The following is a 27,107-nucleotide window of genomic DNA, read 5'->3' on the forward strand; positions in this document are numbered from 1 at the left end:
ATTTGATTCGACGAGGGGATAGGCTGGTGAAGCCATTGGCATGTTATACACTGAATCGAAGAGAGAGAAATCAATTTCTTTCATATTTGAGATCAGTGAGGTTTCCTGATGGATACGCCTCAAACTTGAAACGGTGCATCAAGTCGAAAGATGGGAAGATCGTCGGGATGAAAAGTCATGATTGTCATGTACTTCTACAGCATGTGCTCCCAGTTGGTTTGCGCGGATTGTTGCCGGATAATGTGTGTGATGCGTTACTTGATCTGGAAACTTATTTTCGAGACTTATGTGCGAAGACATTGAGACGAAGTTAGATCGACATATTGGAGAAGAAGATTATCATTACTCTCTGTAAGCTCGAGATGATATTCCCTCCCGCCTTCTTTGATATCATGGTGCATCTTTCTGTTCATCTTCCACATGAGGCTAGATTGGGTGGGCCAGTACATACAAGATGGATGTACCCAATTGAAAGATAATTGCATGATATTGTAATATTTATTATTCATTATTGTATTCTTATTATATGTGATATCAATTGATAATTTATTGAATAGGGAGATGCGTGAATACAAGAGTGCCGTCACTAACAAAGCACGGTCTGAAGGTTCAATAGCAGAGGCACATGTTATGAATGAATGTCTGACGTTCTGCTCTATGTACCTTCGACGAGTGGAGACCAAATTTACAAGGCCACAGCGGAATATTGATGTTGACGAGATTCTGACCGATGGATTGTCCGTGTTCTCCAATGTTGCCCGACCATATGGTAAAAAAGATTTTCGAATGTTGACACCACAAGAAACGGATGACATGCATTGGTATGTGCTAAACAATTGCGAGGAGGTAGAAGCCTACATGATGTGAGTATATACATTTAATTTTTATTTATTGATATATCAATGAATGTACGTGGACTCTAAATTAAAATATACATGGTATTACTGTATCACTTCAGAGAACACGAAAGTGAGCTCAGAAGAAGTAATCCTACATTAGCAGCGGCACGACATAGGAATCAATTCGCATCATGGTTTGACGAACGGGTAAGTTATGTTTATGTTCATCCATGATTAAAAGTTTGTTTATATAGTATTTATTTTGTCAAATTTAACCTGCTTATTGTTCTTTTAATTGTAGATAGCTCAGCTACGTATAGACAATCCTAACTGTATCAGTAATGACTTAGCTGCACTTGCACGAAAACCTGACAGACGTGTATCAGTATATTCAGCATGCATAGTCAATGGTGTGCGATTCTTAACGGAAGATCGCGATCGTGATCGAACCACACAGAATTGTGAAATAAGCGTGGAGGGCGAGCACAAGGGTGAAATAATAGATTTTTTTGGTGTTCTGCATGAGGTTATAGAGTTGAGATATAGTGGTCTTCGACGGATTATGTTATTCAAGTGTCGATGGTATGACTTAGGACGACACAGGCCAATTGTTATAGATCCTCAACTCGTCAGTGTCCACACTGGTCATGTATGGTATGAAAGTGATCCTTATATTTTTGCAAAGCAAGCAAGACTAGTGTGGTATATTGATGATAACAAAATGAAAGAGCCTTGGCGAGTTGCAATAAGGGCTCAGCATAGGCATTTATTTGATCCTGCACTTTTCACATGCCCGAACGATGAACATCTTGAGAATGAAGTCTGTGCAATTATTGAAAACGAAGCATATCAAATGCAAGCACCAGATAACATATTAGTGCCAGATGATACGATTGACATAGGACAATTACAAAGAGACGACTATGAACCTGAGGATGTTTCTGTTGTTGGATCGTCGATAAGGGCACGGACACGAGCATGATCCAATAATGACTTCGTTAACGACAATGATGATAGCACTTCAGGGTCGAAGTCTTCTATGACTCCCGTCGAAGATGACTATATGGACACGAGTTCAGAATCTGAGAACAATAATTAATATGAATAAGTAATTCAATTTATTTTTTTTTATTATATCATGTAATACTTGAGTTTTTTTGATTACTTACTGATTTAAATTATTTTAATCATTGCAGCATCATGACTGGTCCTGGACGTAGACATTCACGGGGTAGGCAGCAGGCTCCGCTTGATGATACACATCCTCACTTTAGCATTTTGCATGATGAGTCAGAGGATTTAGATGAGACTCAGTTGCTCGAGTCCACAGAGCCGCCTAGTGCTCAGCCAGAGCTTGCCCAGCCGGAGGCCATGGTACCGCAGCATCATCCCCTTACAGGTACATCTCTATCAATTTATAAACCATATTTTTTTTTTTTTATATGCATTTAGTGATACATGATATATGTTCATTTCATCAATTTTTACATGTAGGAACACAGCATCGACGTGCAGTGCGTGGTCCTAGTAGGGGTCTTGTTTTGGAAAAATATGTGCATACACACAATGAAAAATCGAAGGTACATATATTTCGAGATCATCCGGTTGGCACAGAGGCTAGTATCGTCACAAATGAGATCAGTTTGTATATGTGGAATCATTTTTCATGGGCTGCTAAAAGTTTCAAGCATGTAGCTCCTCGATACCGTGATGCTCTAGTCTCTCACATCAGGGTAAGAATTAAATTTGGATGTCTTGCATATCATTACATGATCCATATTATTTTTGGTTATATAAATAAATTTTTTATTATATGAATAATTTCATGTATTTGCTTTTTGGTATGATTACTGTGTAGGATAATATTGACTTCGAGGATTGCACTGACGAAGAAGTGACGGCATGTATTCTAAAAATGACTGCAAATAGATACAGAGATCGGCGATGTAGGCTTCATAAATACTGCAATGAGCTGCAGGCGAAGGGGATTGATCCTGTGACCCAGCCATACAGAAATTGGGCTGGGTCTAGTGACAATTGGCGGTGGTTATGTGAGCATTTTGGAAGTGAGACATTTCAGGTATGTCTAGTGTTCCAAGTTTTTTTAATTATGTTATGTCCTTTATTGGTTATAATTGTATGTATTTTGTAGCGACGATCGGAGGCGAATAAGGTGAATAGGAGCAAGATTGATTCTATTCACACGCAAGGAAGTGCCTCTTTTGCACAGGGAATGAAGAGGATGGTACGTAACTACATTTGCAATCATACTTTGTAACTTTTTATTAAATATTTATATTATTTTGATATCTTTTTTTTTTTTTTTTTGTTTGAACAGGGACTATCCGGAGTCGACGCCTATGCTAAATTCTATCAAAACAAGAGTGGCGAGTTCGTGACCAAGGAGGCGAGGCAGCGTCATGTAAGTATCATTACTCTACATTTTGAATACTTTTAAAGAGTTTGAAAAAAATTTATGATTTTATTTGGTTTATTGTGAAGGAAAAAATGTTAGAATTGAGAGAGCAGGCGACGAGGGAGGTGGGATCTGATGGTGATACTGGATCGCAGCAGGTTTGTTTGATGACAGATGATACGATTTTGGATACCGTCCTCGGGCGGCAGCTAGGATCTGATCATAGCATGCGGTCCAAAAAATCACGCAGTTCGTCATCCGGCCGGTCTGATGATGCATCGGTGCCAGAGGCAGTTAGGACATCCATGAGCATGATGCAAGATCAGATTAGTTACTGGATGAATCGTAGTCAGACGCTCGAGAGGATCGTAGCTGCGGTGGCGGGACGACTCGGTATTGATGCTTCTGAGTTAGTACCTCTACAGTCACATCATGCCGCCTCTGCACCACCATCGCGACACATATCGGGTCAGGGATCGACGCCTGGAGGAGGGAACGAGGCCAATGAGTCAGATCATACTTAGTTTGTACTTATTTTAAATTTAAAATGGTGTATGGACTTATATTTTTGTATATGACAAAGATGGTTATGAAACTTTTTGATACTTGAAATTGGTCTTTTGACTTAGAATATTTTTATTGTGTTAACATATTGTTTATTTAAAATATGTTTGATCAGATAATTAGTATTTGAGCAGATTTTTTTGGAAAATTAAAAAAAATTTTATTTTTTATTCAAAATTTATTTTAGCGACGAAATATTAATTTCGTCGCAAAAAAATTTGTGAACCCAAAAAAGTAAAACTTTTATTATTCATTGCGATGAAATTTTTTATTTCGTTGCTATTTTTGCGATGAAAAAATAGTTTCGTCGCTAAAAATTATAACTTTTTGCGACAAAATTTTTATTTCGTCGTAATTATGGCGACGAATATTTTTATTTCATCGCCCTTATAGCGACGAAATTATTATTTCGTCGCCATTATAGCGACAAAATTTTTTTTTCGTCGTAATTATTGCGACAAAATTATTTCGTTGCTATTTTTGCGACGAAAAAATAGTTTCGTCACTAAAAATTTAAACTTTTTGCGACGAAATTTTTATTTCGTCGCAATTATGGCGACGTATTTTTTATTTCATCGTAATTATGGCGATGAATTTTTTTATTTCGTTGCTATTATAGCGACGAAATTTTTTTTCATCGCAATTATAGCGATGAACATTTTTTTCGTCATAATTATTGCGACAAAATTTTTGCGACAAATTATTTTGCGACGAAATCTGTCGCTAAGTTTTGCGACGAATTTCATTTTCGTCGCAAAAAATAAGAAAATTTTTTTTTAATCAAAATATTTAGCGACAAAATTTTTTTTCGTTGCAATTTTAGCGACGAAAATTTAAGCTCTTGCGACAAAATATTTTCGTCGCTAATACAGTACATAACTTCGTCGTCTGGGTTTACTATTTTTTGCAACGAAATAAAATATTTTCGTCGCTAAGGTCTTTTGCTACGAGGCTTTCTCTACAAATTTTTAGCGACGATATATTTCGTCGCAAATACTTTTAGCGACAAAAATATGATTTTTAGCGACGAAAAAATTTCGTCGCAAAAAATCAAATTTCTTGTAGTGATACTTAATTGAAAAAATTTAAAAATAATATTAAAATTAAAAATTTTTAAAAATATAAAATTTTTTAGATAATTAACTTTTTTTTAATGATCAAATCTAAGTGTAAAAAGGTATATTTATAGATTATTGGATCCTAAGGATAGTTTGGTACCCTAAGTGTTTGAAAAAAAAATCAGAAAAATAATATCTAAGTTAACTAAAACTAAGTTATCTTGTTGCTCTCGATCTTGTAGGAAAAATTATGTTCCAGTACCAACAGAATCCTTTTGATTGCGATGCAATTGGATTAATTGATGATAACTAGATCAATCTCCAATTTTCTTTGAAGTTGAATGGGAGTCAGAATAGGTTGTAGGTCCCTTGGACAACAGACTCAATTTACCTTTGGTTGAATGTGATTGTGGCTTGTAACTTTGGTTCCGACATCAACCCCCTAGAAATAATACTCCCTTCAATAGTAATTGTTGCGGCCAATCCCCTCGTCGCCTGATCGCCGGGAACGAGCGTCTGCAATAAAGGAAGTCCACACTGACCGGAGGCAGCTCCGACGGAGACCCTCCGACGGTCAAGTCAGAAAGGTGACTGGGCAACAGTGAAATGAAGACAGAGAGCTCAATCGAGAGAGAGAGAGAGAGGGAGAGCAAGCCTGTGGTTTCGAAGTCGAAGTGGAGGTCCCCTGCACTGTTGCCTTCTCCGATTTATATAGTGGAGCGTGGTATGGCGCCGTCATTAATGGCGCGGATAATTGAGGAATTATCAACTCACTGTAGACTGTCAGAGTCGCCGTAAAAGTGTCATATCGTCGTGAGGCTGTCAAATCACTAGGGTTGACAATGCCCTAGGCGGGATAATGCCCTTAGGTGGCAGTGCCGCATGTTGCTGTCAGGACTGACAAGCTCTGGCGGCTGTACGGCGATCGAAGGAGTCGACCGATCCTAGGTCGGTGGCCATCTGTGTGGCGTCGGGTGGAGATTCGGGCCCCTTTGACAGTCAGCGAGTCATGTTGCGAGAGTCGGCCATCAGACTCCCTGGTTCAGTCGTCCCGGAGAGTGAAAACCCGATCGACATATCCACAGATGGAAAGGGGACGTTAATCGATCGGTCGGTCGGTCGGTCCCTCCGGCAGTCGGTCGGTCGGACGGTCCCTCCGGCAGTCGGTCGGTCGGACGGTCCCTCCGGCAGTCGGTCGGTCGGTCCCTCCGGCAGTCGGTCGGTCGGACAGTCCCTCCGGCAGTCGGCCGGTTGGACCCTCCGGCAGTTGGTTGGTCGGACGGTCCCTCCGGCAGTCGGTCGGTCGGACAGTCCCTCCGGCAGTCGGTCGGTCGGACAGTCCCTCCGGTAGTCGGTCGGTATTCCCCAACAGTTGCCCCCCTCCACTCCTGAGTCGGACGGTGAGCTGGCCGATGCCATTGCTCGGACAGCGCCGCTGGGCGACAAGGAGTGGAATCACCGTGTGCCCAATTCCGACCGCACCGCGGGTTGATGCGATGTCAGGCGTCCTATGAATGCCTTGCGATCCGCTGGCGTCAGGCGTCCTATGAATGCCTTGCGATCCGCTGGCGTCAGGCGTCCAGTCGGTGTCAGGTGTCACGTCGGCATCAGGTGTCATGTCGGCGTCAGGTGGTCGGATGCCGGACGATTCTGTGTCAGACGATCGGATGTCCGACGCCTTCTGGGGAACGCAAATCATCGCCCAGCGCCGATTCTGTGAGCGCGGGGCGCTGTCAGGCGTCCCATCGGGAATGCGAATCGCCGCGGGCGCTTTAATTCGGAACTGTGGCCTCTTTCGCCATGTGTCGAAGGTGGTTGGGCCGGCGCCCCTCGCATTAAATGAAGGCGGTGCGGCCGTCTCGGGATGGGCGCGCCGAATAATCGGGCCGAAGGGAGGGCCCGGAGGCCGCCACGTGTCGCACATCCGTGAGACCTTGGTTGGCGCGGGGGCATCTCGGCCGTCGGACGGCCCTATATATATAGGACCATCTGCACTCAAGACCCCATTCTTGATGTTTTTGCTGCAGAGACTCTGTCCGGGCGATTTCTCCGTCGTCGCCGGCAGTCGTCTCTCCTCCCGCTCCCCAAAGGGTCCATTTTCGGTTTGTGATCTCCTCTTCTTCCTTCCTCTTCTTCTTTCTTCCTCTTCTTCTTTGCTTTTCCTTCGGTTATGGTGCGATGGCCGGAAATCCGTCTCGGAGAGCTCGGTCGGGAAATCCGACCGATGACTCTCGATCGACTCCGGAAGTTGAGGTTTCCTCGCTTTCGGGGCCGAACGTTGATCGGCTTCGGGAGCAGTATCGCATCCCGGAGCAGTTTCAACTCTCCGCCCCAGGGGCCGACGGTCGGGTTAACAACCCTCCGTCGGGCCAACTGGCGCTGTACGTCGAAGATCTCCGCGCGGGTCTTCGGCTTTCGATTCCGGAGTTCGTCCAGAATCTGCTAGATTATTATGGACTCTGTCCGGCGCAACTGGCGCCGAAATCCGTCCGACTGATAATCAGCTTCGCGCTGTTGTGTCAGCTTCTGCCGACCAACCCTCGCATCTCGCTCTTTCGGACATTTTTTGTGCTCCGACCCCACCCTAAGGCCCGAGGGTGGTGGCTCTTCAACCCCCGGAAGGGTCTTTCCTTCATCACTGGTCTTCCATCGTCCATCCACGGGTGGAAGAACTAGTTTTTCTTCATCTCATCTCCTTCTCCTTGGGGCTTCCCTTTCCACTGGGGCGTGCCCCGAACCGAAGCAAACGACAACAGCCGGGTGGAGGCGGACGACCGGGAGGACTTCCACCGACTTAAAGACATGTCGGTTCCGAAGCAGAGGGAGCTTGTTACCGAACAAGCTCTCTATGACGCCGGCCTGAGCTTGGTCCCCCGACTAGGTATCGCTCGATCCTCCGATCCTCTTTTCATTCGGCCCTTATTCCGGTTCTCAGATTAATATTTCTGTTGATACCGCAGGGACACCTCCGAGAATGCGGCCGACCGATGCCGAGATTCGGCAGTACGCAGCGAGGAAGAGGCCGGCATCGGGGGCAGGACCTTCGCATCCACCGAAGAAGCCCACTCCAACGGCGCCGACCGTCGAAGCGTCGGCGACCGACCAATCGGAGCCGGTGATAGCGCTCGCGGCTCCGGCAGCGCATCCGGAGGAGAGGCCGGTGGAAGAAGCGGCCGAAGGAACATCGACGGCCTCACCGACGGGGGTGGCGTCGGATGACGTTCGGGAAGCCGAACACCATCCGGCGGCGTCTGCGGCCGCAACGGGGGGTGCCGGTTCAAACTCGAGCATCCCCTCCCTGCCGGTTCCGTCGGTCGGGGCGGCCGATCGAGGGAAGGCCCCGATGGACCCCGCGGACGACACGAGGTCGGGGAGTCGCACCGTGCCGCCCAGCGCACAGTTTCCCGAAGGGGCGTCGGCGTTGGCCGACCACAACCTGGCCAGGAGGCTGTGCCAGGGAATCCTCCTCCCAGCCGACGTGGAGGCGCTAAGGTCTCGGCAAGTGACCGAGATGTTATCTTCATTCTACCCGACCATGGTCGAGGTAAGTTCCGTTTCGCCTCCTTTTTACTTAGCATTTTCGTTACTTTGTTTTTCTAACGAAACGCTTGCGTCGACAGTTGATCTATACCATGTCGGAGCTTGAAGCCGGGTACCGGAGGTTCGGGAACGTCCGGGCGGCTTGGAAAGAAAGGTCGGCGGCGGCCGAAGCCGATCGGGCAATGCTGGTCGACCACCTGAAGCAGTCGGCCGATCGGGAGGCCAAGTTGGTGGACGAAGTCTCCCGCCTCGGGTCCGAGCTAAGGTCGGCCAGAAAAGAAGCCAAACGCAAGGGTCGAACCGTGCATCGTCTGCGGCGCGAGTGCGACGGTGTTGCCGCCGAACTCGAGGGTGAGCGCGAGCAGCTTCGAGTCAGCCTGGAAAAACTTGCCAAGGCTGAGGAAGATCTGTCAATCGCCCAGGCCGACGCCGACATATCGAAGGCAGAGGCAGAGTCGGCAAGGGACTCGCTCGACCGGGCGAAAGCGGAAGTGAGGTCGGCGAAGGAGTCGGCCAGTCGTGCGGTGGACGACTTTTGCGCCACCGACCAGTACCGGGAGGAAATGCTGGAGTCCGGCTTCGCGTCGTACCGAGTGGGGTACGAGGATGGTCGGGACGCGGTCCAAGCCCTGTACCCAGAGCTGGACCTCAGCAGTATCGTCCCGTCGGGGGCCGAGGAGCAAGTCACTGAAGAGATGGCCGACCCGCCATCGGGAGTCATCGCCGTGGTGGGGGAGGCTGTCCAGGAGCAAGTGGCCGAAGGAGAGACGGCTGCAACTCGTGTCCCGGCGCTGACTGCCAGCTCCCCACCGACCGACGATCCTGCTTCGGCCGTCGACCCAGCACCGATCATGGTGGATACGCCGGTCATCCCCGATCTTCCGTCGGTCGAGGAGATCGACTCGGAAGGATGACCGCGGTCTCGTCGGCTTTTATCTTTTTTTGTTTTACTTCTTAAAACTATTGTAACTGGGCTTCGGTCCGATTTTGTAAACTCCTTTTGACCTTGAATGAAATCAGTCCTTAAACTTTTTTCTCTGCTTGTTTTTCTTTCTCTTATGTGTCATAGAATGCCTTCGTAAGTCGCTAACTCAGATAGGTCGGTTAGGACGTTTGGCAACTCGCGCCGCCATGAAGGTAGGATAAGTCCCGACCTTTGATCGGCCTTCGATAGCCAAGGTCGTCAGTCGGGCATCCTTTCCCCGACCGTGAGTCGAGCGCGTTTGTTGAGTCGGAAGCCGACCAACCGTGATAAAGGTTCGGTAGTCGGGTCTCTTCCGACGTGTTCAGTCGAATGTCGTCCGGCGCATTCAGTCGAGGGAGCACCGATAAGTCGGACCCCGATACCCTTGTGTCGGGTATCTGTACTGCGCCTCACGATATCCGGTGGTAAGCCGAATATCTTCCGGCCGGTCGTAGCCCGGTCGGTGAATCATGAATGCGACTGAGGTCGCATTGTGCGATAGACGGTGGCAAGCCGAATATCCTTCGACCGGCCGTAGCTCGGTCGGGAGTCGTGACGACGGTTGCGCAGGTATTCCATCTTTCTTTGGTCGGGGCTCGATCGGCGTGTTAGCCGATGGTCTGTCCCGAAAGTTCGACCGTAGAAGGAGTGTCAACTCCCCTCAATATAGATGTATCGATCCTCGTAAGAGTCCGATGTGTCGTCGAAGGTCGGAGGGGTGTGACCCCCGTCCATGTAGATATATCGGTCCTCGTAAGAGTCCGATGCATCACCGACGATGGGATAGTCGGTTTCAGGCGGATACCAAGTCCGAGTCGGCATGTCGGGGCTCGACCTTGGTGAGCGCCGATCGTCAGTCGAAGAGTTAAACTCCAAGATTTCAAACTGGATGTGTATTCCGACTGGACAAGTACAAAGTTCATTGGTAATACAACTTCAGGTTGTCGGCGTTCCACGTTCGGAGAATGGATTTTCCTTCCAGAGTCTCCAGTCGGTAGGCTCTCGGACCATAGGTTTCTGCTACCGTGTAGGGCCCTTCCCAGTTTGGAGCCAGCTTCCCTTGGTCCAGGGGCTTCGAGATCTCTGCCTTTCTCAGGACCAAGTCACCAGGCCTGAAGAGCTTTGGTCTGACTTTGGCATTGTAATACTGAGCTACCTTCTGTCGGTATGAAGCCATGTGAATTTGAGCCTCGTTTCGCAGTTCGGGGAGGAGGTCTAGGTCGGCCCTCCGACAATCGGAGTTGTCCGGCTTTTGATACCGCTCGACCCTTGTAGACGGCAGTCCAACCTTGAGTGAGATCATCGCCTCCGTCCCATAGGCCAAGCTGAAAGGCGACTCCCCGGTCGGAACGCGGGGGATCGTTCGGTAAGCCCACAGGACGGAGCCTAGCTCGTCGACCCAGAGGCCTTTGGCTTCATTTAGTCGGGTTTTGAGTCTGTGGAGTAAGGTCTGGTTGGTCACCTCGACTTCGCCATTGGACTGTGGGTGCCCGACTGAAGTCAGTCGGTGCGTGATGTGAAACCTTGCGCAGAAGTCTCTGAAGTTTTGGTTGTCGAATTATCGCCCATTGTCGGTGATGATAGTATACGGCAACCCAAACCTGAAGATGATGGATTTTTGGACAAAGTCCTCCATCTTCCGCTCGGTAATCTGCGCCAAGGGTTCGACCTCCACCTATTTGGTGAAGTAGTCGATGGCGACAACTATGAACTTTCTTTGACCCCATGCTGGAGGAAAAGGACCGAGAATGTCGACCCCCCACTGAGCGAAGGGCCATGGAGCAACAATAGGAGCGATTTGGCTGGCCGGTCGGTGCTGTACGTTAGCGTACTTCTGGCAAGGTTCGCACCTCCAGACCAACTCGACCGCGTCCTTCCTCATGGTAGGCCAGTAGTAACCCTGTCGCTGGACTTTGTAGGCTAGAGACTTGCCCTCCAAGTGATTCTCGCAGATCCCTTCGTGCACTTCTCGAAGAGCATAGTCTGCGTCGGTCGGTCCCAAGCACCTAAGTAATGGAAGGGAGAACGACCTTTTGTAGAGTCGGCCATCCATGATTACATATTGGGAGGCCGACCATCGGAGCCGCTTGGCCTCCGTGGGATCCTCGGGGCTGATCCCGTCAGTTAGGAACCGGACAATCGGATCCATCCAGCTTGGCTCCGCTGCCAGTTGCTGTATTTCTTCGACCCGGTCGATGCTCGGCTGCTCGAGGTTCTCCACGAACGTCCGACCCAAAGAGTCGGAGGCCGAAGTCGCCAGTCTGGAGAGTGCGTCGGCACGAGCATTCTCTGACCTAGGGATGTGAAAAATTTTGAAATACCTGAGGCGCGCTACGAGATCCTTCACTTTCTGAAGATATTTAATCATGGTCGGATCTCGTACCTCGAATTCGCCTTTGACCTGTCCCAGATCAGCTGAGAGTCGGAGAATGCCCGGAGGCTGTCGACGCCCAGCTCCCTTGCCATCCTCAAGCCGGCGAGGAGTGCTTCGTACTCGGCTTGATTATTGGAGGCCTTGAAGTCGAATCGGAGGGCGTACTCGGCGACTACCCCATCCGAGTTTGTGAGCTGGAGCCCTGCCCCGCTCCCCTGAGCATTTGAAGCTCCGTCGATGTGCAGTACCCAGGTGGAGACCGGGTCTGGCTCGGAGACCGTGTCTCGTCCTGGGTCCGCAGCTCCCGACCCTTGGTCGGTGGTCGGGCACTCGACGATGAAGTCGGCCAGGACCTGAGCCTTCAAGGCAGGCCGCGGTCGATACTGAATGTCGAACTCGCTGAGCTTCATCGCCCACTTTGTCAGTCGTCCCGATGTGTCCGGTCGGTGCAATATCGCCTTCAGGGGCCGGTTGGTGAGAACCACTATGGCATGAGCCTGAAAGTATGGACGGAGTCATTATGTGGAGACGGTCAGGGTGAAAATCATCTTTTCCGTCTTCAAATATCGGGCTTCGGCGCCGTGGAGTACCTTGCTGGTATAGTAGATAGGCTGATGGGTTCGGCTCTCATTTTCTCGGACGAGCACCGAACTGACCGCCTCAGAGGATGTGGCCAAATAGAGATACAAGGTCTCCCCGACCTGCGGCTTTACGAGCAGCGGCGGGGAAGTCAAGTACTTCTTCAAATCTTCGAAGGTCCGTTGGCACTCATCCGACCAAGAAAAACTATTTGCCTGCCGCAAAGTTTTGAAAAACGGGAGGCATCTTTCAGCTGATCGGAAAATGAACCGGCTAAGAGCGATGATTTTTCCGTTCAGCTGCTGGACTTCCTTCTTGGTGTTCGGATGATGCATGTCGATGATTGCCTTTATTTTTTCAGGGTTGGCCTCGATCCCCCTCTGAGAAACGAGGAATCCGAGGAACTTCCCCGAGGTCACCCCAAAAGCACACTTGGTCGGATTAAGCTTCATTCGATGTCGTCGTAGAGTGTAGAAGGTCTCCTCGAGATCCCGAACATGATCCGGGATCTGCGCACTTTTCATCAATATGTCATCCACGTATACCTCCATATTGCGCCCGATCTGATCTTTAAAGACCTTATTGACAAGTCGCTGGTAGGTGGCGCCGGCGTTCTTCAGCCCGAAGGGCATCACCCGATAACAGTAGAGGCCCTTGGGGGTCACAAAGGCAGTGTGCTCCTCGTCTTCAGGCGCCATCCGGATCTGGTTGTATCCGACGAAGGCGTCCATGAAGCTGAGCAGTCGAAATCCGGACGTCGCATCCACCAGCTGGTCGATCTTTGGAAGTGAAAAGCTATCTTTTGGGCAGGCTCGGTTCAGGTCGGTATAGTCGATGCAAATCCTCCACTTTTCGTTGGCTTTTTTGACCATGACAACATTGGCGAGCCAATCGGGATACGTGGATTCTCGGATGAAGCCCGCTTCTAGCAGCTTGTCCACTTCTTCGTCGATGGCCCTCTGTCTCTCTGGAGCGAAGGACCTCTTCTTCTGCCTCACCGGCCTCATCGTCGGGTCGACGTTGAGTCGGTGGGTTATTGTCTCTGGGGAATGCCTGACATATCTGCTGCCGACCAAGCAAATATGTCGGCATTGGCCGTCAGCAGCTCCGTCAATCGTCATCGTTCGAGGTCGGGTAGTTGAGACCCGACCCATACCTTCCGGTCAGGATTTTCCGCTATCGGGATCGACATGAGCTGCTCGGCCGGCGAACCCCGTTCTTCCTTCTCCCGTTGGTCCAGTTTGTCGATCGTCAGGGAGCCCCTCAACTCGTCGTTTTGGGCAGAGATCTGGAAGCATCGTCGGACGAGCTGTTGATCCCCGTGCATCTCCCCGACCCCATTTTTGGTCGGGAATCGAACAAGGAGATGGTACGTCGAGATGATTGCCTTGAGGGCGTTTAGTCCGGGTCGTCCAAGTATGGCGTTGTAGGCCGAAGGCACTTGGACGACCGCAAAAGTTAAGGGGACCGTGCTTTATCGTGGTTCGGTGCCGGCCGTCACAGGCAGGGTAATTTCTCCTTCCATCGCGACAGCATCCCCGGCAAAGCCGATCAAGGGCATAGAGACCCTCTTAAGTCGGTCGGTTGACAGTTGCATCCGGGAGAAGGTCGAGTAAAATAAAATATTTGTCGAACTTCCATTATCTACAAAAATTTTTTTTACATCATAGTTTGCTATTGTTGCCGAAACAACAACAGCGTCGTCATGGGGAGTTTGGATGCCCCGAACGTCTTCCTCTGTAAAAGTGATCATGTCATTCGGGCGCAGCTTTTTCGTCGGCTCCCCTCCCGCAGATGTCCCCGGGCCCAGCCGCTTGGAGATCATATTGATGACCCCGGCCGTCGGCTGATTAGTCGTCGCTTCTTCAGTCGGCTGGGGTCGTCGGTCGGCAACTGGTTGGGTCGGCGGGTTCTTTCAAAATTTACCGAGATACCCCCGGTGGATGAGGGCTTCGATCTCATCCTTAAGCTAGATGCATTGCTCGGTGTTGTGGCCGTGGCCTCGATGGAATCGGTAGTACTTCCGACGGTCGAGGCCTTTTGCCTTCAGAGGCGGAGGCCGTCGCAGGTATTCTTTCCCCTCAATCTCCATTAGAATTTGCGCATGGGGAGTGGAGAGAGGAGTGTAGGAATCATACCTGGGGCGTGTCGGCCTTGGAGTCTGTCATCGGGGTGACTTTTGATTTCGTCGGGGTGGCGAGACCTGACTATCGGTCGGGGGCCTGCTGGGTTCGGTGGGGTCCCGACCCTTCCTCCGCTTCTCCTTCGGGCCTCTGGGTTCGGCCAAGCATCGGTCGGAAGCTCCTTCATCCGCGTGCATGTACTTGTATGCGCGCTCCAGCAGCTCGACGTACGTCCGGGGGAGGGTCTTGTCCAGGGAATAAGTAAATCGAGACGCCCTCAGCCCCCGTTTCATGGCTGAGATAGCTATGTCTTCGTTGAGGTCCCGGACCTCAAACGTGGCCGTGTTGAATCGCACCACGAAGTGTCAGAGCGTCTCATTCTCTCCCTGTTTGAGGGAGAAAAGGCTGTCCGACGTTCGCGGCGGCTTCCGGCTGGTGCTGAAGTGAGCCACGAAAGAGTGCTCGAGCTGTCCGAAGGAGTGGATACTTCCCGATCGAAGACCGGAGTACCAGGCCCTGGCAGCCTTGCGGAGTGTGGCGGGGAAGCCGATGCAAAAGAGAGCGTCGGTCGCCTCCTGAATCATCATGAGAGCTTTGTAGCTCTCAAGGTGGTCGATTGGGTCGGTGGAGCCGTCGTATGGCTCCACGTGCGGCATCTTGAACCGACTGGGGATCGGTTCGTCGAGAACGAGTCGGGAGAGAGGTTGGGCGGTCTGGAAGTCAACGTCGTTCGAAGACTTCTGGCTGTCCACCTGCAACTGCGCAAGCCAACAGTCGATTTCCTCGAACCTGCGCTCGTAGTCGTCCGTCCGTCGGTGCTGAGAGACCCCAGGAGTGGAGTCTCCGGAAGATTCTGAGAGGGAGGCGGACGGCGTTCGCGGTCGCTTCTCCTTCCTCGTCCGTTTCAGCAGGGAAGGAGAGAGCTGCTGGGACTGTCGGTCATCGCGCCATGGCCGTCCCTCCTCCTCTCCGTGGGAGCGCTGTTGCGGGCGCTCGCGCGGAGGCGACGGGGATCGGTGCAGGCGTCGGCGGCTGCTCCTGGAGGGCATCGGACGGGCCGTCGGTTGTTGCTGGAGGCTCTGGACCACGTCCGTCAGTACGGTCATCTGCCGTACGATGGCCGCGATCTGCGCCTCCGTGGTCACCGTGGGGTGTGGAGAGCTGGGCTCCGCCGCTGAGGGTGGTGGGGAGGCCTCTTCCCGATGGGAAGAGCGCCTCGCCGACCCGGTGACCCTCGATCGCTGGGCTCTTGTCTTCGTCATCAGTATCTTCTGCTTGGGGAGGCTTGGTGCCGTGTCGTTTCCTCCTACCTGGTGCGCCAATCTGTTGCGGCCAATCCCCTCGTCGCCTGATCGTCGGGAACGAGCGCCTGCAAAAAAGGAAGTCCACACTGACCGGAGGCAGCTCCGACGGGGACCCTCCGACGGTCAAGTCAGAGAGGTGACTGGGCAACAGTGAAATGAAGACAGAGAGCTCAATCGAGAGAGAGAGAGAGGGGGGGAGCAAGCCTGTGGTTTCGAAGTCGAAGTGGAGGTCCCCTGCACTGTTGCCTTCCCCGATTTATATAGTGGAGCGTGGTATGGCGCCGTCATTAATGGCGCGGACAATTGAGGAATTGTCAACTCACTGTAGACTGTCAGAGTCGCCGTAAAAGTGTCATATCGCCGTGGGGCTGTCAAATCACTTGGGTTGACAATGTCCTAGGCGGGATAATGCCCTTAGGTGGCAATGCCGCATGTTGCTGTCAGGACTGACAAGCTCTGGCGGCTGTACGGCGATCGAAGGAGTCGACCGATCCTAGGTCGGTGGCCATCTGTGTGGCGTCGGGTGGAGATTCGGGCTCCTTTGACGGTCAGCGAGTCATGTTGCGAGAGTCGGCCATCAGACTCCCTGGTTCAGTCGGCCCGGAGAGTGAAAACCCGATCGACATATCCACGGACGGAAAGGGGTCGTTAATCGATCGGTCGGTCGGTCGGTCGGTCCCTCCGGCAGTTGGTCGGTCGGACGGTCCCTCCGGCAGTCGGTCGGTCGGACCCTCCGACAGTCGGTCGGTCGGTCGGTCCCTCCGGCAGTCGGTCGGTCGGACCCTCCGGCAGTCGGTCGGTCGGACGGTCCCTCCGGCAGTCGGTCGGTCGGTCCCTCTGGCAGTTGGTCGGTCGGACAGTCCCTCCGGCAGTCGGTTGGTCGGACCCTCCGGCAGTCGGTTGGTGGGTCGGTCGGTATTCCCCAACAGTAACCAATGTATTATAAGAAGTATTCTGTAGTACATTTTCTTACCATTAAAGAACTGTTTGGATGATTTGACCACAAATCTCATGTAATTTATAGATTGGACCAATACAATCGAAAAAGATTACCTTGAATTAAGCCTATTTTCAACAATATCCATGAGCTTTGTGAAGTGGGCTGATCTGAATTCCATAGAAAAAAAAAACCTCTAAACATGCTTTTCAACAACAATATTACAAACATCATCAACTTATATATAATATTAATTTCATCATCCATATTTTCAGAATTTTTATTTGGAAACTTCCTATTTTCAAAATTTTATTTAGTTGGAAAACGAATCTAAATGGTTATGGTATCGTTCTTGCTATATGGTGCAACATCTGATCGGCAATTCTAATGATTAGCTTGCTAATCATGCCGGGATGTGAAAATTGTTTACTTGGCTCCTTTGTTTCATAAAACTTAGCTTCCCATCTTTTCTGAAAATGAAAGTATAAGAAACATGTCTTAAACATCTTCCACGCAATTGTCCTGCTGAATGCTGAGCTCTAGATGTTAGCGTTTGGTTATCTTCCCAAAGAAACTGCGTCGGCTGCCTTATGCGCGTCCAAACTGCGTTTGCCAACGAGAAAGTTCCATGCCATTCCGTGTAGACTCTGACGGAGTTCCTTCCGAAGGCACCTTCGAGCCAGTTCCCACGAGGCCAGAAACCTTCCTACTATGGACCACATATGAAGGTCGTCTAAAAAAAAAATGCAATGTAATAGCTTGCATTAACTCCGTAACGAATCATAACCAACTCGAAATGGACCTAAGTCGATTGTATTCATTACGATTGGCTGGATTTTTTTTTTTTTATTAAAAAAACAAAGGATTGGCCGGATATAAACCTACTAGTTTGGCTCCTGGTCAAAAAAAAAAAAAATGTGGGACTCCATCTCTTTTTATCCCAATATATCCAATTTGATGGAGAAAGTATATCCTACAACCAATGCACTACATAGCGGTTTCCACATCCGTAAGATTTCGCCATATAGCCAGACGCACCACATTAGCATAAGTTGAAAAAAAAGAGAGTTGCCCTTTTCTTGGGTTGTTGATAAGGTCTAGATCCGATCATCGCATAGATGTCTTTCTTGATCTCCTCTTGGATGAGCACCTAGATTTCCTTCTCGATCTCCTTGAAGTTTCGTTCCCACTTCTAACCTTTCTAGCATATGCTATACATCAAGATCCAAACTAACTGATAGATTACTTATTTTTCAGAGAGACAGCGGGTTGGCGCCATCAACCAAAAAAATAGTAGTACTTTGCCCTAAGACGGCAGATCACGTGAAATTGGTGAGAGGTTGGCCCTCTGGAAATTGAGGAGACGGGAATGGTGAAACACTTCCCAAGCAAATTAGTATATAGTGAAAAAAAAAATGCGATTAATTAGTTTAAGGAACCACCAATAGATTAGCTATTAGTTGGACAGATCTTGACATTATTGCATGTGCTGGCGCCTTACTAGATCAATAACAACGGAGAATCCTGTTGATTAAAGGACCAAGACTACGGAAATCTAGGACAGAATGCCAGAAAGGAAATGATGGCGATCTAAGACGCCGTCGAAGAGATCTCGACAACCAAGACCAGAGGCAAAGGAACCTTTGATGAGGGAGAAGGTGGTCGGTTGAGTCGTGCCAAGAGCATGCTTGCAAGCTCGCACAGCTATTTTGCCACAGAATTGTCAGGGTTCTATACGGGTTAAATGATGGAGTGCTCTCAATTGGAGGTCTTGTACTGGCAGTTATCTTTATAACCAATACAAAATATAGAAGGGAAGACAAAGTATTTATCCAAACATTTTTCTCTTGGGGCTTTCATCCATACACGTAGAAATGAGTTTATGGCAAAATGGTCCGGCATACGAACAATCTGAGTCTATAATTTCAAAATGTTTAGAAGATATTTATGATTAAATTATATCCAATGTCTTTCTTAGTTCTCTTCATGCAGGTAAGATCAAACCGCAGATGATAGAGGAGCAATATATACAGCAACTTTAGGAGAAATCATATCCTACACCATATATACCATGTGGTGATGCATTATGTTAGTCGTACGTCTCGATTTTTATAATCTCCACAATCATGCATTTATCTAGAATTGTCAGGATATAATTTCTCCTACAAAAGATGCTGATGAGCTCCTACAACCATTTTCTTTACAAATATTATCCCCTCACCTTACCTTTTTACCTACAAGTTAGGCACCACATCAATAAGCCATGCTCCCTTCTACCCAAAAAAAAGCCCATCCACGCTCCACATATACATGGCCTCATGCGTTGGACAAGAATTCCGTGACTCCACCGTCAAACGTTTGACTCCCAAGCGGCCAAATTCAGAGATAATCCAAACTCCTTTTCTTTAAAGATACTCGTACTCAGCGATCTCTTTGTCACACGGGCGTGCACCTAAGAAAACAGGTCGAAGGCCATTATCACTTTACTCAAATAATAAATTCCCTCCGGGATAAGATGATCTCGACCCGAGATACCATTACGGCCCGGTGACGTCGCCACGCCACTATACAGAGTAAAATCCATTTATTATTAGGCATCGGGACATTACACTGTTAGCCGATGAAGCCGCAGGCATCCCTCAACGAGCGCCTCCAGTTTTTCCATAATACCCAAACTACACTTACAGCTAACTCGACGCGGAGGCTGTCTTAAAATAAACCATCGCCCCGGTTCTCGCTTCGCCGTTACGCCGTCTGTTCTTATCCGTCTTTTTCCCCAATCGATATCTATCTATCTATCCAAGTATATATCACCCAAAACCGCTCCTCTCCCTTGATCCGTTCCCTCCTCTCGTCCTTCGTCTTCCTTCTCCTCCCTCTCTCTCTCGATATCTTTATTCCCTTCTTCGAAACCCTAATCGCAAATCCGATGGAATATGAGCCCGCTTCGTCTTTCAAGAACAAGCTCCGGTCCTCGATCTGCTTCCCCTGCTGCTTCCGCGGGGCCGGCTTCGAGAGTCCGGTTGCCGGCGCCGCCACCGACGAGGAGCGGCCGCTATCGCTGATCCGATCGTCGTCCGTGTGGCTTCGGTCCAAGGCGCAGGAGCTGCCGGAGATCAAGGACCGCTGCTGTAGCCTCATCTCGCGGATGGGGCGGCAGCGCCGCCATTCGGGCGGCTTCAGGTACGATCCCCTGAGCTACGCCCTCAACTTCGACGAGGGGTTCGAGGACGACGCCCTTGCCGACGAGGAGTTCCGGTACCGTAACTTCTCCTCCCGCCTCCCGGCGTCCCCCCCGCCGCCGCCGTCGTCGTCGACGGCCATCGGGATCGCGTGCTAGGATTCTCGAAGCTGCTGTTGTGCTGTTTATTTAATTCTTCGATCCGATCGTGTGTTGTTTTGCGTGTAAACATGTGTGTCCCGTTAACTAACGATGAAGAGGATTGAGGATTGTGGCCTTCATAGTTTCATTTTCGTACTATTCGTCACTCGTATTGCTAGTCTTGAAGCGCGCGTGCCCTTATCTCTCATCCTTCCTGTCCCTGTGGCCCCATCAATTCTTTCTGGGGCTGCTAACGTGCGCCAGTATTGGGTGTTTGCCCGCCATTAACCGGCAGCTCGTGTTATATATATATTTTTAGATAATTAATTAATTAATTCAGTTAATTCCACTGTTTTTGTTTTAAAAAAAAGGAAAATAGTCTTGGTGGATCGAGTCAAATAGACCAGAAATATCTGCTTGGGTGAAAGACGAGAAGAAAAGTTATCATTGAAAGTGAAACGAGAAGGGAAAGATTCCGGATGAGCGAAGAAGATAGCGAAGGGTGATTCCTTGAGAGCTGAAACAGAGTTTTGGAAGCAGCAGCGCAGCCAAGAGCCGTGACGCAGGATGAGAGGTGGTACCTGTATGTGGAAAACGACATTAAAAGCAAGAAGGGAATTTTTCTTTTTTTTCTTTTTTTGGTGAAATTGAAGGAAAAAGAGAAGAGGACGAAGGATAATCATTTAAGATGGGGTGTGGAGTGGGACCTATCCATGTAACTTTTTCTGGTAGTGGTCGGATCCCTTCATGTCCAATGATTGTAATTTACTGTGGGAGAAGCGTGTTGTCATGTGTGGCTTTAGGCATTAGAGACGGGCTTCATCTTTGGTCATGGCAACATGGAAGTGAGCCAAGCAAGAGCCTTCTTCTCAATTCCAATGCTAGCGGAATTATATAATATTCTTGTAGATAAGGCTATAAGAGGAGGATATCCGTCAAATTTTGTTTCCTGCTAATATACTCAAAGCTACTTAAAAAATAGACAAATTAAAGGGGCTTTGATAATTTGATGGGCTGAGCATAAAGTTTAGCCTTTCGACCCACTAGATTACTTACCATGAATTGAAGGAGTTCTTAAAATCATTCTCCATATTTCTAAAATAGTAGTAGTTGGTTGACCTTGTAGGGATGGTGGTGCAATTAATGGTTAAGAGAATTTATTAGTTATTTTGAGGAGACAAGTGAAGGATTTTAACATGGTTCTTCGGCCGCATTACCTTCTTTATACTTTCTCATTTTATTTGGATGCCTAGTCCTATATCTCCTAGTTGTGATCTTATTTATTGTTACTTACTTAAGTACATAGTTGATAACTGATGCCTTGGTTGGGTTGGCAAGTTAGACTTATATAGGTGCATGTAAGATGGGTTAGGTTTGCATTCTTATCCTTTTTGAACCAAATAAAATAGGGCATACGTGGGTTGAGTGTTTTCTGATCTGATTTAAATTTAATTTCACCTAAATTTGATTTGATCTATTATATTGCCATCTGTTTGCACCACATCTTGAATATTTGCCATGCGGCAGGTATGTAGTGCTAATTGAAAAAACTCATGTAAAAAGGGATCAACATGAATAAGTTGCCTAAGATGAAGTACAAGGCTAAGCACAGGCCAAGAGACTATCGGCCTGATGTTTATTATTTTTTTAGAAAAAGGGGGAAACTTAATGGAAATCAGCGAGCCAAAAATTATAGCTCGCCTCAGTAGTAGAGGCGGAGAGTTGAACAGGATTATGTTCAAATTTAATACTGGTTAATAACAATGCTAAGGGTTGGTTGATAGATGTAACAAACTGGAGCGTGTAAGTGGAAGAGTTCTCAGGTACGTGGGGTGTATAAAAGAAAACGGAGAGTATGGAAGAAAATAAATCTTTACTTCTCATATTTTTCTACCTCTTGTCTAAAACTATAGTTGTACAGTAGCTTAACGTGCATTCCATCTATTAAAAAGATCTTGAAACTTCAAGGCACATGAATCCAGCATCACTTTCTCTAGATCTCAGCCTGGCACGCTAGGTATGCCCTTGATCAACCATTAGCCTCTCATCCCCACGAAAAACAAGTTTCTGACATAACTGATGGTAACCATTACATTCAGTACGAAGAATACTACTTCCCCATCCATCAATGGTTATGATACGAAGATCGATCAATAACATGCAGGCCTTAAAAAGGCCATCCAATGTAGGCTGGGTAATAGTAGGTCTTCGAAAAAAAGATCTTTTGCGGGCCAAATTAGAGTTATGAAAAGATGCCAATCTTCGATCAAATACCAAGATACAGATTGAGAATGTAATCCATACACTAAATTACTTGCCCAATATGCTGAAATTTATGGCCAGTAGATCAAGTCCAAGTAACAGAAAATTAAACAAGCCGACACATTAATAGTGCAGGCTGATACGTAATAACAAAAATAAGTATCCAAAGCTATGTATTAACATCCATCCTACTAGCTAAGATCAACTATAAATATTATGTTGTAATTTTGGAAAGAGAACACGTTTCCTGATAATGTAATGCATCTTTTATATTTATATTTATTTTTTATTATTTTATTCTATGGTAGTTCTACAATAGTTTGGGTAGTATTCTTTTAAAAGCATCCAAACCCAATAACATCTTTCATGGATTCTGATGACAAGCTGGCATGGCATGCTACACAGACTCTCAATTGGCAGTACCTTGCCATCCATCCCAACCATGAAAGTCAGGAAACGCATCTTATGCAGGATTAGCATGATACATATTTAGTCTGTTAGATGTAGACCCTAGAAATCAATCTTGGTTGATGCATATCATAATTTTAGGATATATTTTGTACTTGTCGGACAGTGTTCATTACCAATCATATTGTATGTGTCCATGATTTATCCTAAAAATTAACAAAAATAATTTTATATATTCTCAAAGTGCTGAGAATTTGAGACATACATCATTAGTTGTTAATTTTTAAATCTTTCCGATCGTAGAATTATCACGGAGGATAATGATTGATCTCATTAAAATCGGTACATGGATTACCTCTCTTCTAGACAGATGAGTCTCGAATCTGCAGTATCGGGATACTAGGGTGAGAGTGCTATAGGTAGTTGTTAGAGAACAACTTATACTGAGCATGACCAACACGAAAAATCACTTGGATATTTACTTACTCGTCAATGATTTTCTCGATGTTGCAGTGGTGTGAGTGGTCCTTTGATCTAGAATGTGTTGGCTATTCGCAGTGAGGCTACTTAGTGTAACTGCACGTTCTCTTAATTCTTAGCCATTCGGATCCTTGCTGTGTATGTTGACTATAATAGATTCATGTTTGCTGTTTAAGTAAGATACACCTAGAGGGAATCTATCCTATGCGATTTGCGAGACTGAGTTTAGAAAATCTCTGATCAAAGTAGATGTGAATATTAGAAAGGAGTTTTCATAGGATTCATAAATGAACTCGAGTCGAATCAAATTGGTATATGACTGACGATGAAGTTTGACGAGTTCTCCATGATCTCCATCGAGTCGGAATTCATGATAGAAGAACTGTATCACACGGTAACTGTACTTAAGAGTTTATTCTTCTGTTCTACTAAATTGCCACTACATGCTGTTAGGCATCACTGGTAGATCGTGAGAACTCACTAGGATCATTTTTAAATCAACGATCCTTGTTGGGTAAGTTGAAATCGTTCCAGCCCATCGAAAGGAGTTTCGATGATATTGTGATAAAGATCACAGTATGTCTCACTACCAAACAGAATAGAATTTGAGAGGTCACACATAAAAGGAGCATGACCTGATCAACGGCTTGGATCATATTCAAACTATCAATTGAATTAACAATTATCAACTGTTAATTTGTAAGTATTACAGATATAGCAATTACTAATTATGAGCAAAGAGACTTAATTGTAAGTGTTACAATATAATTGGAACTGATTAAATTATGGATCAAGTCCTAATTAATTTAAATCAGATTTAATTTAATTAGACTTGATTTAATTTAAAATTAATTATATTTAATTATCCAAATTAGATTTGAATTTCAAACCTGATTGGATCAGGTTTGACAGCTTTTTGAATTTGATTCTAACAGGTTCAAATTGGACTCGATTTGAACCCAAGCTAAACCTAATTGGACCTAACCACCTGAGCCCATTTTTACTGGGTTTCTCTCTCTTATTTCACACCTAAAAAGGAGGAAGGGATGCGTGAAGATGCGCCATCTTTTTCTTGCATGCATGAAGAGTGAGAGAAGGCGCCAATAGTTGGCACCCCTCTTTTCTGGGAGTTGCTCCCATCAAGGACTTTACTTTTCTTTTGAATTTGATTCAAAAAGAAAGTAGATCAAATCCTTATCAAAGGTGGGGTGTTGAGAATATTTTGGTGTGAACAAAAATAACGAGAAAGGTGAGGCATGCGGTATTGATGCGCTAGGTTTCTTCCTTGTTGCCCCTCCTGCTCTCCATCACCCTTTGGCCCTTTCCAAATATGGATAAGATCTGATTCAAATTTGATTTGAATCAAATTCTTATTTGGCATGAAAGAAAACTAATTTTTGTGTGACAAAAATGAGGAGAAAGAGGTGGGGCGTGCGCTAATTAAAAGGTGTAATCCTTTCTTGTTACTTGCTCTCTTCCAACGCCGACCTTCTTCCTTCTTCCTTTCACATCCACCCCTATCATTAGATGAGATCAGATCTGAGAAAGAGGGAGAAATGAGAGAGAGAGAGAGAGAGGAAGAAAAGAAGAGGGGTCTTCTTCCTCTCTTCTTGGTGGTCCAGATCAGATCCTTTTCAGTTCGGCACAAACGGTTCGTGTCGCTGTCCTGATTCTTCGAGATATTGAAGAAGAATTTCAGATCCAAAGCTGAGGAGTGAGGCTTGTAAGGTGCTAGCTTGTAAGGTGCTAGTACATCGATGATCTCGATACTTCGATCGGACATCTCTATGTAAATACCAGCAGATGTCGGGCACTTGCGCGACTCAGATGTGAACCCTAGACATCCATAGGATCCGATCAGGTATGGAGATTCGATCTTCTGTTCATTCTTTTTTTTTTAATTTTTTGTTTTCAGATTTCAGATTTTTGATAGCGTGTTTGGATCAAGATCCAGTGCGTGATTTTCAGATCCGATCTGATATGTGGTTTAAATTAAAAAAATTAATTTATTTTATTTCTGCTGCACACATAAACTATTTATGAATATTTTAAAAACACACATACGAAACCACCGTACCAAACTAACAATGGTATTAGAGCCATGGGTTCTGATATGAATTACAAAACCATTCAGATTTGAAATCTAATTTACAGAAATCAGATCTGAAGATTAGTTAAATGATTGACATCGTTCTAACAAATCGTTGTCTGAGAACGATGTAGAACTTTAACGATAGTTAGATCTGAAAATTTTTGGGTACTGTAATTTGATCACGGGATTATTTCAGATCTGAAATTATTTCAGATTTGAAATGAATCATGATTGCTTCAGATCTGAAATTAGTTTCAAATCTGAAGACGTCAAGTAGGGTTTAATTTGGATCTAGATTTGTTGCTGAATTTAATTCATATATAATGATTGCATGCATAGATTCATAGATTTAAATTTTAATCGATTAGATATGTGATATGTTAGATTACTCTTTTAGTAGATTAGTAATCGGATTAAGATAATCACCATGGCTATCCGGTCATAAAAGTAAGCAAGGATTAAAGTTCCTCTCTTATCCAATCGATGGATTCTCTTATGATGTGTAGGGGTGCCCTTGTGATATTTTCCATGAAGAAGAACAGCGAATGAAAAATTATATGTGATACATATTTTAGATTTAAATCTTTTTATACATGTATTAGATATATATTTTTTATTAGTTTTAGTTTCGAGATATATAGTTTTTGATAAATGATCTAAAATTTAATTTTTTACAAAATCTTAGATCCAAAAATCTTAAGATCTGTTTGCATGAAACTCTGAAACTATAGTTGGTATGTCCATAGAGTTGATTCATTTTTATTGGGGTCGACTCGAGATCCTAATGAGTCGGCTCATTTGCAGATGAGCCAACTCAATTCTGCAGGCCATAACCTATAGATTTCTGTTCATCACAAGTGAGTCGACTTAGTCTCAGAGTTGAGCTGACTCACTATGACTAATCGATTCAAGTACCAGAACCAGTCGACTCAATTTTATAGATAGAAAATTGTATGAGATACAATTCAAATTAGTTTAGATTAAAATTATTTTGACATCTAAACTAAATCCATGTTCATAATGCACTTAATTAAGAATTAAGATTTCAAATTAAAAGATTTAAAATTATGAATTTAAGATCTAAATTTTATTATATAAAACATAAGATTTGGGTATGGATTGAACAAATTAGGTCTAGTGACTTGACTACAATTAGGATCATTGATTAGATCAGACTAGTACCCTTGTCGATTTGAGCAGTTGATCGAACCTGATCAATTATTGATCAAAATTAGGTTAAAGAAGCTCAAAATCGAGTTTAGTTGTAGTTGATCAAATTGATTCATATGTGATGTGAATTGATTAAATCAAGATTGAAATTGACTCAACGGTCCGAGTCAGAGTAACTAGGCTGACCTATTCGATTCTGATTAATGAATTGGTGTCTAAAGTAAGTTGGCAGTTCGACTGATAGTTTTTAATTGGGAGCATATTTATCTAGCTATTTTAATGATGTCTAAGATAAGTATCGGCATATTCTACTATCGATCTTACTTACCTGATCAATTTGGTCGATTATGAATTGAATAAGATTGCTTGATCATTCGTATTCATCCATGCCGACTAGGTTAGTCAGACATGAGATTATGCTAATCTGAACCTGATCAGTCAGACATTAGATGTACTGACTTAGAAGAAATATGAATCTAAATATCCTCATTAAATATTAAGTCTAGCAGTCTTCTATTGTTGTAGAGATATTGGTACCTTTTTTAGCGTTAATCATTCTCGGTTGGTCACAGTGGTTCAGTTGCATTGAAAAGGTACAATCACTCTATTGGCATTAGATGTCTTAGGTTAAAGATGGGGTTGGACCCAATAATTATTAGATGAGGGACTCAATGA

The 27,107-nt window shown here is 46.1% G+C and overlaps 2 protein-coding genes across 2 annotated transcripts; both read left to right on the forward strand.

Annotated features, from left to right (window-relative positions):
• Positions 1–2,774: 2,774 nt before the first annotated feature.
• LOC140856685 (uncharacterized) lies at positions 2,775–9,507 on the forward strand. The gene is made up of 5 exons (XM_073254837.1): positions 2,775–3,084; positions 3,178–3,261; positions 3,342–3,723; positions 6,453–6,688; positions 9,487–9,507. The coding sequence occupies exons 1-5, from the start codon at positions 3,073–3,075 to the stop codon at positions 9,505–9,507; spliced, it is 735 nt and encodes a 244-aa protein (XP_073110938.1). The 5' UTR covers positions 2,775–3,072.
• A 9,939-nt stretch (positions 9,508–19,446) lies between these two features.
• Positions 19,447–20,160, forward strand: LOC105039077 (uncharacterized). Its single transcript, XM_010915067.4, has one exon. It carries the CDS (start codon positions 19,628–19,630, stop codon positions 20,036–20,038), a length of 411 nt encoding a protein of 136 aa, XP_010913369.1. The 5' UTR covers positions 19,447–19,627; the 3' UTR covers positions 20,039–20,160.
• Positions 20,161–27,107: the final 6,947 nt, after the last annotated feature.

The sequence above is a fragment of the Elaeis guineensis genome, chromosome 1, assembly GCF_000442705.2.
Source record: "Elaeis guineensis isolate ETL-2024a chromosome 1, EG11, whole genome shotgun sequence".
NCBI lineage: Eukaryota > Viridiplantae > Streptophyta > Magnoliopsida > Arecales > Arecaceae > Elaeis > Elaeis guineensis.